This window comes from Schistocerca nitens, chromosome 12 (assembly GCF_023898315.1).
Source record: "Schistocerca nitens isolate TAMUIC-IGC-003100 chromosome 12, iqSchNite1.1, whole genome shotgun sequence".
In the NCBI taxonomy this organism is placed as follows: domain Eukaryota; kingdom Metazoa; phylum Arthropoda; class Insecta; order Orthoptera; family Acrididae; genus Schistocerca; species Schistocerca nitens.
Window position 1 is genome coordinate 123819544 of NC_064625.1, and position 18790 is coordinate 123838333.

The 18790-nt window shown below is 44.7% G+C and overlaps 1 protein-coding gene across 1 annotated transcript in view; it reads left to right on the forward strand.

The window, feature by feature from the left end:
• LOC126214950 (uncharacterized) overlaps positions 1–18790 on the forward strand; it is a 154881-nt gene that overhangs the window by 114092 nt on the left and 21999 nt on the right. Inside the window, exon 25 of the mRNA XM_049941586.1 lies at positions 13431–13561. Coding sequence (XP_049797543.1) covers positions 13431–13561 — 131 coding nt within the window. The remainder of the gene's footprint in view (positions 1–13430; positions 13562–18790) is intronic.

The window sequence follows — 18790 nt, forward strand, 5'->3', positions numbered from 1 at the left end:
ATATCCTGCGGGGTCAGGGATTTTCTCTGCCTCGTGATTACTGGCTGTTGTGTGATGTCCTTAGGTTAGTTACGTTTAAGTAGTTCTAAATTCTAGGGGACTGATGACCATAGATGTTATGTCCCATAGTGCTCAGAGCCATTTGAACCATTTGAACCATAGATCCATATAATCACCTCCACTACATGAGTAAATTCTACAATTTGTGTATCTGTTGGTTCGTGAGAGAAAGGGGCTTTTGTCAGGAAATTAGCAGTTTTAAGAAAATTCAAATTAATGCAGTAAGTCTATGGAAACACATCTTTCTTCCTAAAATAGAAGCCGCCTGCTTCATAGTCTGATCCTTCTTCTTCACCTAAATTCTTCCTTCTTCTCTTCTTTCTTGCCTCCTCGATCATTTCAGCCTTCTGCACCCTTAATTGGTCCACGGCTTCCAATATTCTTGCCACAGCCTGTGCTATACTTATTCCCAGCTGTTCCAAGACTTCTATTCTACCAGAATCCCCGTCATTGGAATAGATAACTGCATCGCAGAAACATAATCTTAAAGTTTTTATGCCTACAAAGACATTTTTTGTACTCCAAGTTCGCGCAATATTATTAAAAAAATCACTCCGTCTTCAGGCCACGAGTGGCCTACCGGAACCATCCGACCGCCGTGTCATCCTCAGAGGAGGATGCGGATAGGAGGGGCGTGTGGTCAGCACACCGCTCTCCCGGTCGTTATGATGGTATTCTTTGACCGGAGCCGCTACTATTCGGTCGAGTAGCTCCTCAATTGGCAGCACGAGGCTGAGTGCAGCCCGAAAAATGGCAACAGCGCATGGCGGCCTGGATGGTCACCCATCCAAGTGCCGAACACGCCCGACAGCCCTTAACGTCGGTGATCTCACGGGAACCGGTGTATCCACTGCGGCAAGGCCATTGCCACACAACATTATTAAGTGCCTTATTCAACATTCTGTGTCCAACCGTCGGAGCATTTCTTTATCAAGTTGGGATTTGCTGAGTCTCTGAATATAGGCTGAATAGCCTCAATTACTGCTTCAGGTACTGAATGTTTATGTCTGAATTAATCTAGTTTGCTTGCTACCTCTGCTGTCCTATATTTGCATGATGTATGTGATGCAGGCAGGCACAAGTTAGCTACAGGGTTGCTACCTGCAGAGAGGCTGTTATAGGATGTTGCCCCGACTTTTCTTTTTATGCATTCCGAATCATGTATGTTTTCTCTAGTGGCTTTGCCACAGTATTTCTGAAATTCACCGATAACTTTTATCAGTAAGCCGTCCAGCATATTTTATACTTTCTCCATATGATAAGTTGGTGTCACCAAGCTTTCTTTTTCAGCTGTCAAAGGTGTGCTCCTCTCCTTTTCTTTACGTGACCTACGTATTCGAGCTTTGTAATAGGCTCATCATAGGCTTTGCTCTCCATGTCCCAAGAATTTCCTACACGGAAAAGTCTCGCTCTGATTGTGAGGGAAGAAAAATAGCCGTAGCTGCTGTTACCTTCGTACTATCACTTGACCCCCCACAATTCTTTATACCTGAGGGCCTACGGGCACTCTTTTCCTCTTCCTTATCACCTACTGAGTTGCATCCTTGGCAGTATTTAGTGAAACCTTCAAAGCCCGATACCTTACCTGTATCAACACTTGTTACAGTAGAAAATCTGTTTCTGGAAGTGAGACTCCTCTTTGGCCATTACCCATAAAATGTATTAATATCTGTCAAACCCCAGTCTGATTGCTTCTACATATGCAGTTTTCATGGATTTTGTTGCAACAGAGTCTATGCAGTTGCCAATAATTGCAGTATACTTCTCAAACTGCGTGGCTCAAATGGCTCTGAGCACTATGGGATTTAACATCTGTGGTCATCAGTCCCCTAGAACTCAGAACTACTTAAACCTTACTAATCTAAGGACATCACACACATCCATGCCCGAGGCAGGATTCGAACCGGCGACCGTAGCAGTCGCGCGGTTCCGGACTGAGCGCCTAGAACTCAAATTGTATGGGTGCGTTTTGTTCATTCAGGAGAGCTCAAAGTAACCTACCACCACTACTATCTTTCCCAGTACACCTACGTCCGCACAATGATCCCACATTGACTTCATATAGTTCATTATTTGAGCATTTGACAGAAGTTAGAAATGACCTATAAACACCACAATCGGTGCATATAATTTTAAGTTTAAAGACTAATCCATTTCTGGCAGTCACATCTTCGGAAGTCACTGTATCTCCACATAACTCGCATGTTAATAGTCTCTTTCAACGCATGTTAAAATATTCGAATCTGTATTTACCTCACGAGTGTCAGCTGTCTTCTCAGCACTATCACTATTATTTTGCTCTATTTCACTACTATCCAAAATGGTGAAGTTCTACAGCACCTGTTTCCTTTGTTTACTCATTTTAAATTAGAGCAACAACACACAACAAGTTTCACTACAAACACAGCACGCTACCAAATATAAGAACTTTTGCTTTGTTTTCAAAGACTTACAAAGATATGAACAAATAATATTTAATAATTAGTGCATCCAACCTGTTGTAAACAAATCGAAAGGGGGCATAAAAAGCCGAAAACAGGCTTCTAGAGCATGTAGTTCCTGAGATTTCCACACAAATTTGTCAGGACGTTAAGATCAATGAGGACATAGTGATTTGTGAAGTACAAGTTAAAAGAAGTATTAAAATTGTATTTACACTGATTTTGTACAGAAATTAGGGGCCAGCTTCTTTAGGAAAGTCAAAATATTGATGTAGTACAAAAAGAAGAATTTAAATTTTTTTTGCAAAATTTGGAGTCTGATCTGATCTAAAGGTGCAATTGGCAATGACCATTGCATTATTGTACCATAGCACTTTAAACAAACCAAAAAATGTCTGTAGTATTTAACAAAATTTGTAAAAGATATGTTCCGTGGCACTAGTGTAACACTGACGGTTGAGCAACACTCGAAACTTTAAACACGACTGTGGATCGTGAAATTAAGTGTCACAGTTTTATAACTGGCAAAATCTTTAACGTAGCGTATCGCTTAAACTGCGTATTTTCATAATATGCAAGTTGTTGTGGTCTTCAGTCCAGAGACTGGTTTGATGCAGCTCTCCATGCAGCTCTATCCTGTGCAAGCTTCTTCATCTCCCAGTACTTACTGCAGCCTACATCCTGAATCTGCTTAGGGTATTCATCTCTTGGTCTCCCTCCACGATTTTTACCCTCCATGCTGCCCTCCAATACTAAATTGGTGATCCCTTGATGCCTCAGAATATGCCCTACCAACCGATCACGTCTTCTAGTCAAGCTGTGCCACAAATTTCTCTTCCCTCCAATTCTATTCAATACCTCCTCATTAATTATGTGATCTACCCATCTAATCCTCAGCATTCTTCTGTAGCCCCACATTTCGAAAGCTTCTATTCTCTTCTTGTCCAAACTATTTAACGTCCACGTTTCACTTCCATACATGGCTACACTCCATACAAATACTTTCAGAAACGACTTCCTGACACTTAAATCTATACTCGATGTTACCAAATTTCTCTTCTTCAGAAACACTTTCCTTGCAATTGCCAGTCTACGTTTTATATTCCTTCTACTTCGACCATCATCAGTTATTTTGCTCGCCAAATAGCAAAACTCATTTACTACTTTATCATTCCCTAATCCAATTACCTCTGCATCACCCGACTTAACTTTACTACATTCCATTATCCTCGTTTTGTTTTTGCTGATGTTCATCTTATATGTTCTTTTCAAGACACTGTCCATTCCATACAACTCCTCTTCCAAGTCCTTTGCTGTCTCTGACAGAATTACAATGTCATCGGCGAACCTCAAAGTTTTTGTTTCGTCTCCATTGATTTTAATACCTACACTACTGGCCATTAAAATTGTTACACCAAGAAGAAATGCATATGATAAACGGGTATTCATTGGACAAATATATTATACTAAAACTGACATGTGATTACATTTTCACGCAATCTGGGTGCATAGATCCTGAGAAATCAATACCCAGAACAACCACCTCTGGCCGTAATAACGGTCTTGATACGCCTGGGCATTGAGTCAAACAGAGCTTGGATGGCGTGTACAGGTACAGCTGCCCATGCAGCTTCAACACGATACCACAGTTCATCAGGGCCAGTTGCTCGGCCACCATTGACCAGACGTTTTCAATTGGTGATAGATCTGGAGAATGTGCTGGCCAGGGCAGCAGTCGAAGATCATCTGTGTCCAGAAAGGCCCGTACGGGTCCTGCAACATGCGGTCGTGCATTATCCAGCTGAAATGTAGGGTTTCGCAGGGATCGAATGAAGGGTAGAGCCACGGGCCGTAACACATCTGAAATGTAACGTCGACTGTTCAAAGTGCGGTGAATGCGAACAAGAGGTGACCGAGACGTGTAACAAGTGGCACCCCGTACCAACACGCCGGGTGATACGCCAGTATGGCGATGACGAATACACGCTTCCAATGTGCGTTCACCGCGATGTCGTCAAACACGGATGCGACCATCGTGATGCTGTAAACAGAACCTGGCTTCAGCCGAAAAAATGACTTTTTGCCATTCGTGCGTCCAGGTTCGTCGTCGAGTACACCATCGCAGGCGCTCCTGTCTGTGATGCAGCGTCAAGGGTAATCGTAGCCACGGTCTCCGAGCTGATAGTCCATGCTGCTGCAATCGTCGTCGAACTGTGTTGCAAACGTCCCCATCTGTTGACTCAGGGATCGAGACGTGGCTGCACGATCCGTTACAGCCATGCGGATAAGATGCCTGTCATCTCGGCTGCTAGTCATACGAGGCCGTTGGGATCCAGCACGGCGTTCCGTATTACCCTCCTGAACCCACCGATTCCATATTCTGCTAACAGTAATTGGATCTCGACCAACGCGAGCAGCAATGTCGCGATACAATAAACCGCAATTACGATAGGCTACAATCCGACCTTTATCGGTGATGGTACGCATTTCTCCTCCGTACACGAGGCATCACAACAACGTTTCACCAGGCAACGACGGTCAACTGCTGTTTGTGTATGAGAAATCGGTTGGAAACTTTCCTGTCAGCACGTTTTAGGTGTCGTCACCGGCGCCAAACTTGTGTGAATGCTCTGAAAAGCTAATAATTTGCATATCACAGCATCTTCTTCCTGTCGGTTAAATTTCGCGTCTGTAGCACGTCAGCTTCGTGGTGTAGCAATTTTAATGGCCAGTAGGGTATAACTACGAAATCAGTAATGCTTCACCTCACCAGTACCATTTTAGAAGGAGAAAGATAATGCGGCATGTTCTGCCGTAGAGAAATGTAATTGAAATTACTGACTGGCACTATATTTGCTGTACTTTGTGAAAGTTCCGACGTAGCTGTGTATCTTAACAGGCAATGCTTGCGATTGCCATAATGAGGAGGGCTGCAACTCTTGCTGTTCAGGACTCTGGCGCCGGGGCTCTCTAAAATGTTCACACACCGTCCTGCTTTCCTTCTGACAGTCAGTTATTAAACAGTACCCAGAGCTAACGCCAAGACAGGATCTACACCATGTTTAGCCGCTGATGTCACATTTTCCAATACCTTAGCGCAATAAATCACATTTCAAATGACATGTTCTGGACTTATCTACACACACACACACACACACACACACACACACACACACACACACACACACACACAAATACATTAATCCTTATTCCATAGATCATGAATACGACATTTCGTAATGATGTGGAACGTGTCACTTTGATTATTTTGTGTAAAGAAAACTTATGTTAATTTTTTTACCGTTACTACTTCATATCTAAGCATTCATCTACGAGGGCAGTTCAATCAGTAATGCAACACATTTTTTTTCTCGGCCAATTTTGGTTGAATAAACCGGAAATTTCTTGTGGAATATTTTCAAACATTCCCGCTTCGTCTCGTATAGTTTCATTGACATCCGACAGGTGGCAGCGCTGTACGGAGCTGTTAAAATGGCGTCTGTAACGGATGTGCGTTGCAAACAACGGGCAATGATCGAGTTTCTTTTGGCGGAAAACCAGGGCATCTCAGATATTCATAGGCGCTTGCAGAATGTCTACGGTGATCTGGCAGTGGACAAAAGCACGGTGAGTCGTTGGGCAAAGCGTGTGTCATCATCGCCGCAAGGTCGAGCGAGACTGTCTGATCTCCCGCGTGCGGGCCGGCCGTGCACAGCTGTGACTCCTGCAATGGCGGAGCGTGCGAACACACTCGTTCGAGATGATCGACGGATCACCATCAAACAACTCAGTGCTCGACTTGACATCTCTGTTGGTAGTGCTGTCACAATTGTTCACCAGTTGGGATATTCAAAGGTTTGTTCCCGCTGGGTCCCTCGTTGTCTAATGGAACACCATAAAGAGCAAAGGAGAACCATCTGTGCGGAATTGCTTGCTCGTCATGTGGCTGAGGGTGACAATTTCTTGTCAAAGATTGTTACAGGCGATGAAACATGGGTTCATCACTTCGAACCTGAAACAAAACGGCAATCAATGGAGTGGCGCCACACCCACTCCCCTACCAAGAAAAAGTTTAAAGCCATACCCTCAGCCGGTAAAGTCACGGTTACAGTCTTCTGGGACGCTGAAGGGGTTATTCTGTTCGATGTCCTTCCCCATGGTCAAACGATCAACTCTGAAGTGTATTGTGCTACTCTTCAGAAATTGAAGAAACGACTTCAGCGTGTTCGTAGGCACAAAAATCAGAATGAACTTCTCCTTCTTCATGACAACGCAAGACCTCACACAAGTCTTCGCACCCGAGAGGAGCTCACAAAACTTCAGTGGACTGTTCTTCCTCATGCACGCTACAGCCCCGATGCAGTACGACGTTGGCTCCGACATCGACCAGTGGAATGGTACCGTGCAGGCATACAGGCCCTCATTTCAAGGTGGCGTAAGGCCGTAGCATTGAATGGAGATTACGTTGAAAAATAGTGTTGTGTAGCTAAAAGATTGGGGAATAACCTGGTGTATTTCAATGCTGAAAAATGCTGAAAACAACCCCTGTTTCAGAAAAAAAATATGTTGCATTACTTATTGAACTGCCCTCGTATTGAGTAGAAGGAGTTGTCATTCAGAAATTTTTTTAACCTGCTTTTGAAAGATGGTTGGCTATCTGTCAGACTTTTAATACTATCTGGCAAATGACCAAAGATTTTTGTGGCAGCATAATTTATCTCTTTCTGTGCCAAAGCGAGATTTAATCCAGAATAGTGAAGATAATCCTTTATTTAGTGTTGTAGTTATGCACTTCGCTGTTATTTTTGGATTGGGATGGGTTATTAATGAAAAATTTCATAAGAGAATATATGCATTGCGAAGGTACTGTGGATATCCAAAGTTGCTTGAATAAATGTCTGAAAGGTGATCTTGGGTGGGTTCCAGCTATTATTCTGATTACACGCTTTTGTGCAATGAATACTTTCTCTCTTAATGACGAATTGCCCAAAATATGATGCCATATGGAAGCAGTGAATGAAAATAGGTATAGTAGGCTAATTTACTAATATGTTTATCAGCAAAATTTGCAATAACCCTAATAGCATAAAAATCTGAATCTAACTGTTTCAGCAGATCGTTGATGTGTTTCTTCCAATTCAATTTCTCATCAATGCACACACCCAGAAATTTTGATTATTCTGCCTTAGCATCAGACTTCTGTTCATAGTCTGTACTTATCAATGGTCTTGTGCCATTTACTGTACAGGATTGTATAAAGTGTGTTTTCTCAAAATGTAATGAGAGTCCATTTACAGAGAATCAATTAATAATTTTCTGAAAGACATTATTTGCAATTTCCTCAGCTGATTCTTGCTTGTTGGGTGTGATTACTATACTTGTATCATCAGCAAAAAGAACTAGCTTTGCATCTTCATGAATATAGAGTGGCAAGTAATTAATATATATTAAGAACAATAAGGGACCCACGACTGAACCCCGTGGGACACCATTCTTGATACCTCCGCAGTTAGAGGACTCTGTTTGTTTTGGCAGAGTGTCTGCAGTGTTAGTTTCAACCTTCTGCGTTTTTCCAGTTATGTATGAATTAAACCATTTGTGCACTGTCCCACTCAACCCACAATACTTTTGCTTATCTAGAAGAATTTCATGATTCACGCAATCAAAAGCCTTTGAGAGATCAGAAAATATCCCAATGGCTGCTTTTAATATTTGACCAGTGAAAGCATATATAGCATTTTCTGTTGAAAAGCCTTTCTGAAAACCGGACTGACATTTTGTTAGTACTTCATTTTTACAAATATGTGATGCTACTCTTGAATACGAGCTTTTTCAAGGATTTTGGATAAAGCTGTCAGAAGTGAGATTGGGCGGTAATGCAGTTTATCACTTAAACGCCATATTTCGTAATAAGCAAGAATAAAATAGGGCACGGTAGCTTCATAAATACGTAGATCAGAATGGCGGCTGCCCTGTTTGCAAGAAGGCTCTCACAAGAGAAATTCCCCATCACATCCTCTCAGATTTAGTGGTAAGACGGCCCACTGGATAGCCTGTCAAAACCTGAACACAAATCGAGCACGAAAATAGGAAGAAGGTGTACTGGACTGTGAAAAAAAAGCAAAACATAAACAGTGGACGGTCCAAGAACAAGGATTGCAATATAGAGCAGCCTGAAACAGCAACGGTGTCGTGGGTTGATGGTGGACTGGGTGTTGTGTGTGTCCTTCATCATCATTTTAACGCCGGCACGGTAGCTCAGCGTGTTCGGTCGGAGGGTTAGCAGTCCTCTGTAATTAAAAAAACTGAGTGAATGGATCGACAACGAGCCTCAAGGGTGTCATGGGACGTCCGCCCCGAACAAGGAAACGAACATGAACGAACAAAATGAGATTTAAAAAAAAAAAGAAAAAAGTCATGGCGTTGGACAGCCGAGCGGACAAGGCCGTGTTCAAAACTGCATCGTGCTCCCCCCCCCCCCCCCCCCCACACACACAGTATTATGAACAAGGTCTGTCCAGTCATTGAAATGTTTGTTCTCTTTCTGTAGTCTTGGCAGTTGCCATACTACACATTGACTATAAAATATGAGTCACTTCGTAAGAATACGTTACCGTCGTAAGTAAACGTGATGAATAGTAAGAGCAGACGAGATACCACTTACACGTCTGGCACATATGAAAACTACAAATAAACGGGTGTGGTCTTTGTTACAACAAAGGAATTTAAGGGTCAAGACTTCCAAAACGGAACACAGCTTCAAAAACGTTAAACACGTATGTTTTGACAGAGCACAGAGAAACTGTGTGATTGTGAAACTGACGCATTCATTTTTTTTTAGCTTATGTAGCAAGCTACTGTGTATTCATCATTTCCTTCGGAGTGAGCACGTTCACATTCATACTAACAGCTAAATCAACGTCCCGCCGACAAGCTGGGATTAGGGAATGATGGTGAAGCAAATAGGCAGCGCCCTTTCAAAGGATCCGTCCCTGAAGCGATTCAGGGAAATCACGGAGAACTGAAATCGGGATGGCCGGATGTGGGTTTGAGCCGCCGTCCTCCGGAATGCGAGTCGAGCGTACCGACCACTGACCAAGCTGCCTCGCTCTGTCTCAAATGTGAACTGAGGCACTGTTCAGCGAGCTGTGGTATTTTCAGAGCTGCAATACAACAGTATCACGATGAGACTCGTTTATGGCATACTATTGAACCACAGTAGGCAAACACTTTATAACACCTATTTTGCGCCCCTCTGTAGTTCACCTGTAGGTTACGGTGAGTCAGTTTGCGAGTATCGAAATACAAGGGGAGTATGAAAAGTCCGTGCAAAGCCCGAGAGATGGCACCACAGGCGCGTATCGAGGTCATCACACCAAGTTTCAGCCATATTGGTCTATTTCTTTGTGTTTGGTGTAGTGTTAGCAGTTAGCCAACACTACGCACACTACTTGGTTGAGGAGGCCGAATGCACGCGTTAAGCTCACGCAGGCTGGCGTGAGGTCTGAAACAGGATACGTAATGAATGCTATAAAGAAAAGTACGTAGCTGCTGGAATACTTAACTTTAATCCATCATTGTTGTACATCGCTCTTGACGATACAAGTGAGACTCTTTAGATACAAGCAATGTAATGCTAATGGCGCCTTGCTAGGTCGTAGCCATTGACTTAGCTGAAGGCTATTGTAACTATCTGCTCTGCAAATGAGCGAGGCTTCGTCAGTGTGCATCGCTAGCTAAGTCGTCCGTACAACTGGGGCGAGTGCTAGTCCGTCTCTCGAGACCTGCCGTGTGGTGGCGCTCGGTCTGCGATCACTGACAGTGGCGACACGCGGGTCCGACGTGTACTAATGGACCGCGGCCGATTTAAAGCTACCACCTAGCAAGTGTGGTGTCTGGCGGTGACACCACAGTTTGGCATTCGTGTGAATCTAGGAAGTCGAGTGATTGTCGAAAAATGGACGAAAAAGAATTTCGTGTGGTGATTAAACATTACTTTATGAAAGACAAAACACCTCAGGAGACTAAAGAGAAGCATGATAAGCATTACGGTGACCCTGCACCTTCAATTAGAACAGTTTATAAGTGGTTTCAAAATTTTCGGAGTGGCCATATGGCCACAAGTGATACTGAACGTTCTCGACGCCCTGTGGAAGTTACGACTCCAGAAATCATTGATAAAATCCATGATATGGTGATGGATGACAGAAGAGTTAAGGACTGTGAGATTGCTACTGCTGTTGGCATCTGGAATGAACGGGTACATAATACTTCCCATGAACATTTGGACATGAGAAAGTTATCCGCAAGATGGATTCCGCGATTGCTCACGCTTGACCCAAAACGGAATCGTGTTTAGTGTAGCAAGGATTGTTTGCAGCTGTTCAGGAAAAGTCCGCAGGACTTTAAGCGTCGTTTCGTGACTGTGAATGAAACATGGATACATTACTATACTCCTGAGACCAAACAACAATGTAAACAATGGGTTAGCAAGGAGGAAAAAAGCGGTTCAAATGGCTCTGAGCACTATGAGACTTAACTTCTGAGGTCATCAGTCCCCTAGAAGTTAGGACTACTTAAACCTAACTAACCTAAGGACATCCCACACACACCCATGCCCGAGGCAGGATTCGAATCAGCGACCGTAGCGGTCGTGCTGTTCCAGATTGTAGCGCCTAGAACCGCTCGGCCACACCCGGCCGGCACCAATGGAGAATCTGCACCAAAAAAGGCAAAGACCATTCCTTCGGCCGGAAAGGTTATTGCGACTGTCTTTTGGGATTCGCAACGGATAATCGTCATCAACTATCTGGAAAAGGGTAAAACTATTACAGGTGCATATTATTCATCGTTATTGGACCGTTTGAAAACTGAGCTGCAAGAAAGACGCCGGCGATTGGACCGCAAAAAAGTCCTTTTCCATCACGGCAATGCACCAGCACACACCTCAGCAGTTGTGGTCGCAAAATTAATGGAAATAGGATTCCAACTCGTTTGACATCCCCCCTTATTCTCCAGACTTTGCTCCCTCGGACTACTGCTTGTTCTCCAACTTGAAGAAATGGTTGGCGGGACAAAGATTTTATTCAAACGAGGAGGTGATTGCAGCAACTAATAGCTATTTTACAAACTTGGACAATTCCTATTATTCGGAAGGGATCAACAAATTAGAAGAGCATTGGACTAAGTGTACAAGTCTAAAAGGAGAGACTGTCGAAAAATAAAAAAGGTTTGCCCCAAACAGGTAAGTAGTTTTTATTTTTGCACAGAGTTTTTAAACGCCCCTCCTATGTGACACATGTGGCAGTATGTTTCGACTGCATTTACTTAGAAGCTTAGCTGCTAAGGGGCCACAGACCTCAGGGTGCGACATAAATTCCAACTCGATACGTCCACCCTTTCACGAGAAAAGGGGGTCTTAGGTGTCGGACTGGCAGATAGACATACAGACACGCAGACAACCGAATGATCCCATAAGCGTTCCGTTTCTAACGATGATTTTTTTCTCTTTATTTCACACATGATACAGGTAGGCCAGCAGCGGCACATTACGCCGCTCTTCGGTGACAGATAAAACTAATGACATAAAAGTCGACAATCGCAGAACTGACAGGGTGGATATAGAAACATAGACATACAAAATGAAAACCCACGGAGCTGCTCACGGACGCAGAGTCCAAAATAAAAATGTTCAGACATGTGGACACGCACAGAGATGACAGATGGCACACGCGAACGTTGGAGCAGAAACGAGTAACACTGGAACACTTGAGCACGAACACGGGGACACACACAAACACTAGGCGATGATCTCCGGCGCGCGAAAGTTCACTAGACGTGTGCGAGTCCGGGGACCTGCCAAAAGGGGGGGGGGGAGGAGGGAGGGGAGGGTGTAGATGCCAGTGGCAGAGGAGATGGGAGGGGGAGGAAAGAAGGTACTGGGGGTAGGGGAAACCCAGGGGGAGGAGGGAGGGAGGGAGAGAAGGGAGAGAGGGTGCCCTCGGGAGAAAACACAGGGTGCAGTAGAGGAGGATCGAAGTTGGTAGGAGGGGTAGATGGAGGGGATGAGGGGATCATCAGGGAGTTGGTGGAAGCCACCTTGGGCGAGGATATGGAGAGTGGAGAGATGGAGAGCAGGTGGGATGTGAGAATGCAGGCGTGGCAGTGTGTGGGGATTGGAGAGGATGGGAGAGACAAGTGGGTGAAGGGGATCAAGTTTGCGGGAGGTATAGAGGATCTGTATCCGTTCAAGGAAAAGAAGCAGGTGCGGGAACGAAATAAGGTCGTAGAGGATCAGTGTGGGGGAGGGGAGACGGATGCGATAGGCGAGGCGGAGCGCATGGCGTTCTAGGATTTGAAGGGATTTGTAAAAGGTAGGAGGAGCGGAGATCCAGGCAGGATGAGGGTAGCAGAGGGTACGGTGGATAAGGGATTCATAGGTGTGGAGGATGGTGGAGGGGTCCAGACCCCATGTGCGGCCAGAAAGGAGCTCGAGGAGACGGGAGCGTGCCTTGGCTTGGATTGTCCGGAGATGGGGGGATCTGGGAGAGGCGACGGTCAAGGGTGACGCCAAGGTACTTAAGGGTGGGGGTGAGGGCGATAGGACGGCCATAAATTGTGAGATAGAAGTCGAGGAGACGGAAGGAAGGGGTGGTTTTGCCTAAAATGATCGCCTGTCTAGCGACTGACGAACGAGACCGTATAAAAGCAGCAATAGCTTCCAAAGTTGCAATGAGAATACCGCTTGAAGATGTAAGGAGCTGCTTCCCTGCTAGAATGGCTACAGCCGTGTAGGATTACGATACCCTGAAAGCGAAGACATCTATCGATTCCTGCACGACTGAGCTGCCTTTCTTGTGACGTCACGACGATAATCGCCAACCGCGTCGCACAGCAGGTGCGCAGCTGAGACTGGACTCGTGTTGGCAGGCGGAGGACGGCACGAAGGCGCGCCAGCTGTACGAGGAGGGCGTGCGCTTCGGCTGCTGGGGGATGTCCATGTACTCGCTGTCGTGCGCCTGCTACTCCTTCATCATCGAGAGGCTCATCAACAGGTTCAGGTGAGACCCGGGCTCCCACAGTGCAGCGCACACTCAGCTCTTCTCGCAATTTTTTAATATTTTTTTTTTTGTTACACTTATCGTCTTTAAAATGGTTTAGTCTTATAACATGTCTATTAAAATGTAACAAGGTATACAGGGTGTTACAAAAATGTACGGCCAAACTATCAGGAAAAATTCCTCACACACAAAGAAAGAAAATATGTTATATGGACATGTGTCCGGAAACGCTTACTTTCCATGTTAGAGCTCATTTTATTACTTCTCTTCAAATCACATTAATCATGGAATGGAAACACACGGCAACAGAACGTACCAGCGTGACTTCAAACACTTTGTTACACGAAATGTTCAAAATGTCCTCCGTTAGCGAGGATACATGCATCCACCCTCCGTCGCATGGAATTCCTGATGCGTTGATGCAGCCCTGGAGAATGGCGTATTGTATCACAGCCGTCCACAATACGAGCAGGAAGAGTCTCTACATTTGGTACAGCGGTTGCGTAGACAAGAGCTTTCAAATGCCCCCATAAATGAAAGTCAAGAGGGTTGAGGTCAGGAGAGCGTGGAGGCCATGTAATTGGTCCGCCTCTACCAATCCATCGGTCACCGAATCTGTTGTTGAGAAGCGTACACTTCGACTGAAATGTGCAGGAGCTCCATCGTGCATGAACCACATGTCGTGTCGTACTTGTAAAGGCACATGTTGTAGCAGCACAGGTAGATTATCCCGTATGAAATCATGGCGGTGAATCGAGGAAGTACAGTACATACTGACGAAACTAAAATGAGCTCTGGCATCGAAATTAAGCGTTTCCGGATACATGTCCACATAACATCTTTTCTTTATTTGTGTGTGAGGAATGTTTCCTGAAAGTTTGGCCGTATCTTTTTGTAACACCCTGTATACAGGGTGTTTCACCAAACGTGTTCGCCGCCGGAGTGGCCGTGCGGTTCTAGGCGCTACAGTCTGGAACCGCGGGACCGCTACGGTCGCAGGTTCGAATCCTGCCTCGGGCATGGATGTGTGTGATGTCCTTAGGTTAGTTAGCTTTAAGTAGTTCTAACAAGGGAACCTCCCCATCGCACCCGCCTCAGATTTAGTTATAAGTTGGCACAGTGGATAGGCCTTGAAAAACTGAACACAGATCAATCGAGAAAACAGGAAGAAGTTGAGTGGAACTATGAAAAAATAAGCAAAAATATACAAACTGAGTAGTTCGTGGCAAGATAGGCAACAACAAGGATAGTGTGAGCTCAGGAGCGCCGTGGTCCCGTGGTTAGCGTGAGCAGCTGTGGAACGAGAGGTCCTTGGTTCAAGTGTCCCTCGAGTGAAAAGTTTAATTTCTTATTTTCAGATGTTTATTATCTGACAAACTCTTATGTTTTCATTACTTTTTAGGGAGTGATTATCACATCCACAAGAAAACCTAAATCGGGCAAGGTAGAAGAATCTTTTTACCCATTCGCCAAGTGTACAAGTTAGGTGGGTCGACAACATATTCCTGTCATGTGACGCACATGCCGTCACCAGTGTCTTATAGAACATATCAGACGTGTTTTGCTGTGGAGGAATCGGTTGACCTATGACCTTGCGATCAAATGTTTTCGGTTGCCATTGGAGAGGCACGTCCTTTCGTCTACTAATCGCACGGTTTTGCGGTGCGGTCGCAAAACACAGACACTAAACTTATTACAGTGAACAGAGACGTCAATGAACGAACGGACAGATCATAAATTTGCGAAAATAAGAAAAGTAAATTTTTTACTCGATGGAATACTTGAACCAAGGACCTCTCGTTCCGCAACTGCTCACGCTAACCACGGGACCACGGCGCTCTTGAGCTCAGATTCTGCTTGATGTTGCCTATGTTGCACATGACCTACTCAGTTCGTATATTCTGCTTATTTTTTTCATAGTTCCACTCAACTTCTTCCTGTTTTCTCGATTGATCTGTGTTCAGTTTTTCAAGGCCTATCCACTGTGCCAACTTATAACTAAATCTGAGGCGGGTGCGATGGGGAGGTTCCCTTGTAAGTTCTAGGGGACTGATTACCTCAGATGTTAAGTCCCATAGTGCTCAGAACCATTTGAACTAAACATGTTTGCCTCTGTAAGTTACGAAGTAATAGGCGACGGAAATATTTATTGCGGTAGGACACCATAAGAATCATTACACTGTCTGCGGAGCTATGAACATAATTTATTGTGTTATTATCCAAAGAGTTACAGGAAATATATGCAATTTTTTAAATGGAGCAATAGTTGTTTCTATCACGTACTGGAATCAGTAACACCAGCTGTGTATATATCAATTTAAATTACAGTGCTATCACCTTTAGTTTGGGAGCTACAACACTTAAAAGTTTCAGGGACAGATACCACACAAGCTGCGCATAACGCAATGCGCCTCCTAAATGTGGTGCGGCCGTGTCGTAACGTCGCCGGTGTCACGGAGCGAGAAGCTTCCTCGATGCGCTGTTAGACTGCCGACTGTCGCCGCACACGGCCGTATGCTCGACAGTTCGAGCCACACAAACAAACGGGGCTCAATATACCACAGTTACTGACACCGGATGAATATGGCACACACAAACAATGAGTATGTTGACATGTTGCTGATGCTCGGCGAGTGCCGACACGTTGCCACTGAAGCAGCCATGGCGTACGCCGTGAGATATCCTAGGCGAAGAGGTCCAACAGCCATTACGTTCTTACGTGCCGAACAACGATTTCGGGAAACAGGCAGCTTGGTAAAGCGCCAAAGAACTGCAAGAAGTGAGGAAACGGAGGTGTTTGTTTTAGCTGCAGTACACCACGATCCTCATGTCAGCTTACGAGCCTTTGTTGCAGTCGCTGGTGTCAGTCTCACATCTGTGTGGCGTACAGTACACGGCCGCAGGTCTCACCCGTACCGCCTGTCACTGACTCAGGAGGTGCATGGGAACGATTTCCGTGTGAGAGTTACATTCTGTGGATGGGCCATGCGTAATTTCACGGTGGAGTCTTTACAAGGTGTTATGTTCTCTAATCAGTCCACATTCACAAATTATGGTGCAGTGAATCGCCATAACGTGTACTACTGGCCGCAGACAACTCTCGGTCGGTACGACCTGTCGACCGACAACGTAGGTGGTCTACTAATGTAAGGTGTGGAATCCTTGGGGATGAAATCATCGGTCCACACTACTTCCCAGGTACACTGACAGGTGAGTTATATCGTGCGTTTAGTCGACAGTTTGGATGGTCTCCTTGAACATGTGTGTCAATATGTGGATGCAGCACGATGGTAACCCAGCCCATTCTGCGCATGCTGTTGTGGAAGAACCAAACATCAGATTTGCAGGAAGGTGGTTGGCTCGCCATGGTCCTCATTCATGGCCCGCAAGGTCGCCCGATTTAAGACTATCAGATTTCTTTTTGTGGGAATATCTAAAGGATGGTGTTTGTTTCACTGAGCCCAGATTCCCAGATGATCTAAAACGGCGCAACGAGGACGCATGTTGCTCCGTGACACCGGCGATGTTACATCTCGTCTGCAGATCCTGTAGAAGGCCCACTGCATTGTGCATTCAGGAACATCGACACACATTTGAACATCTCATTTAAATCAACTTCCCACCGCCAGAACATCCATCACCCACCACACAACCACGTATTATGTACAGCGTGTGGTATCTGCCCGTGAAACTTTGAAGGGTTGTAGCTCCCAAACTAAAAGTGATAGGAATGTAATTTAAATTGATGTATACATAGCTGGTGTTACTGATTCCAGTGCATGACAGAAACAACTATTGTTCCATTTAAAAAAATTGTATATTTTTCCTGTAACTCTTTGGATAATTACACAATAAACTATGTTCACAGCTCCGCAGACAGTGTAATGTTTCTTATGGTGACCTACCGCAATAAATATTTTGGTCGTCTATTACTTCGTAACTTACAGAGGCAAACACATTTAGTGAAACACCCTGTAAATATAGGGTGTCCATGAAGTCCCTTTACAACTTCAAAATTTTACTACAACAGGAGTTGTTGAAATATTTCAACATTTCTATTATTGTAATTAATGTTTATAAAAGTTTTTTGACAGTGATTAATAGATCTCTATATGGGCTCATTTAGTTGCACGAAGCAAATCAAGACGGTACTCGGTTTCTTGCCATGTTCGCTGTAGCATAGCTTCATCAGTGGTGGCGATGGTATTACGAATCTTTTGCTTCAAGTCAACAATGTCCCGTATCTGTGTTTGATACACGATATCTTTTACTTATCCCCATAAAAAGAGGCCAAGGGGGTGATATCTGGCCAACTCGGTGGCCAAGGAATTGGCCCATCCCTCCCAATGCATCTGCCTGGAAATGTTTCATTGAAGAACCGACGAACATAACAGTCCCCAATGTGGTGGTGCACCATCTTGCTGGAAAATGATAGTTGGTTGTAAGTCAATCAGTTGTGGTGCTACATATTCGGTCAGAAGTGCGAGGTAAACATCTGCAGTAATTGTTGACTCTTTGAAGAAAAATGGATCAGTTACTTGGTTGCACATGATTCCACACCACACATTCACTTTTGGACTATTCCGGAGAAGCTCTCTAGTCACATAGGGGTGTTCAGATCCCCAGATTCTCACGTTATATCTGTTTAATGTCCCAGAAACATGTAAAGTTGCCTCGTCACTTAAACAAACTCCCTTGACGAATGCTTCATCCTCCGGAAGGCGTTCCAGCATGTTGAGTGCAAACTCTGTCCGTTTTGGCTCGTCATTTGGCTCAAGTGCCTGTAACAGTTGCACTTTGTAAGCGTACAACCGTAGGTTCCTGTGGAGGACCTTCTGCACAGTTGAGCGTGGTAGTTGCAACAATCTGGCAGCAGTGTGGATGGACTTCGTATGTGAACGAGACAACACGTTTAAAACGGGATCGATGTTTTCCTCGGATGCTCTTGATCGCCCGCTCCTCCCTTTATCCAACACTGTCCCTGTCACCACAAATTTTTTGTGGCATGCACGGATTGAAGGGCGCGATGGTGGCTCTGTTGCACACTTCGTTCAGAAGTTTCTTTTACCCTGAACATCCGATTTTGTCTCAATAAACCAGGACACACAGTGTGTCTTCTCTTGAGGAGTTGCCGTTTTATGAAGGTTCAGTTGCTGCCATCAACAGAGAATCTGAAACACAAAATTTTAGTATACAGGGTGTAAATTTTAAGTCGGCAAACCAGAATAA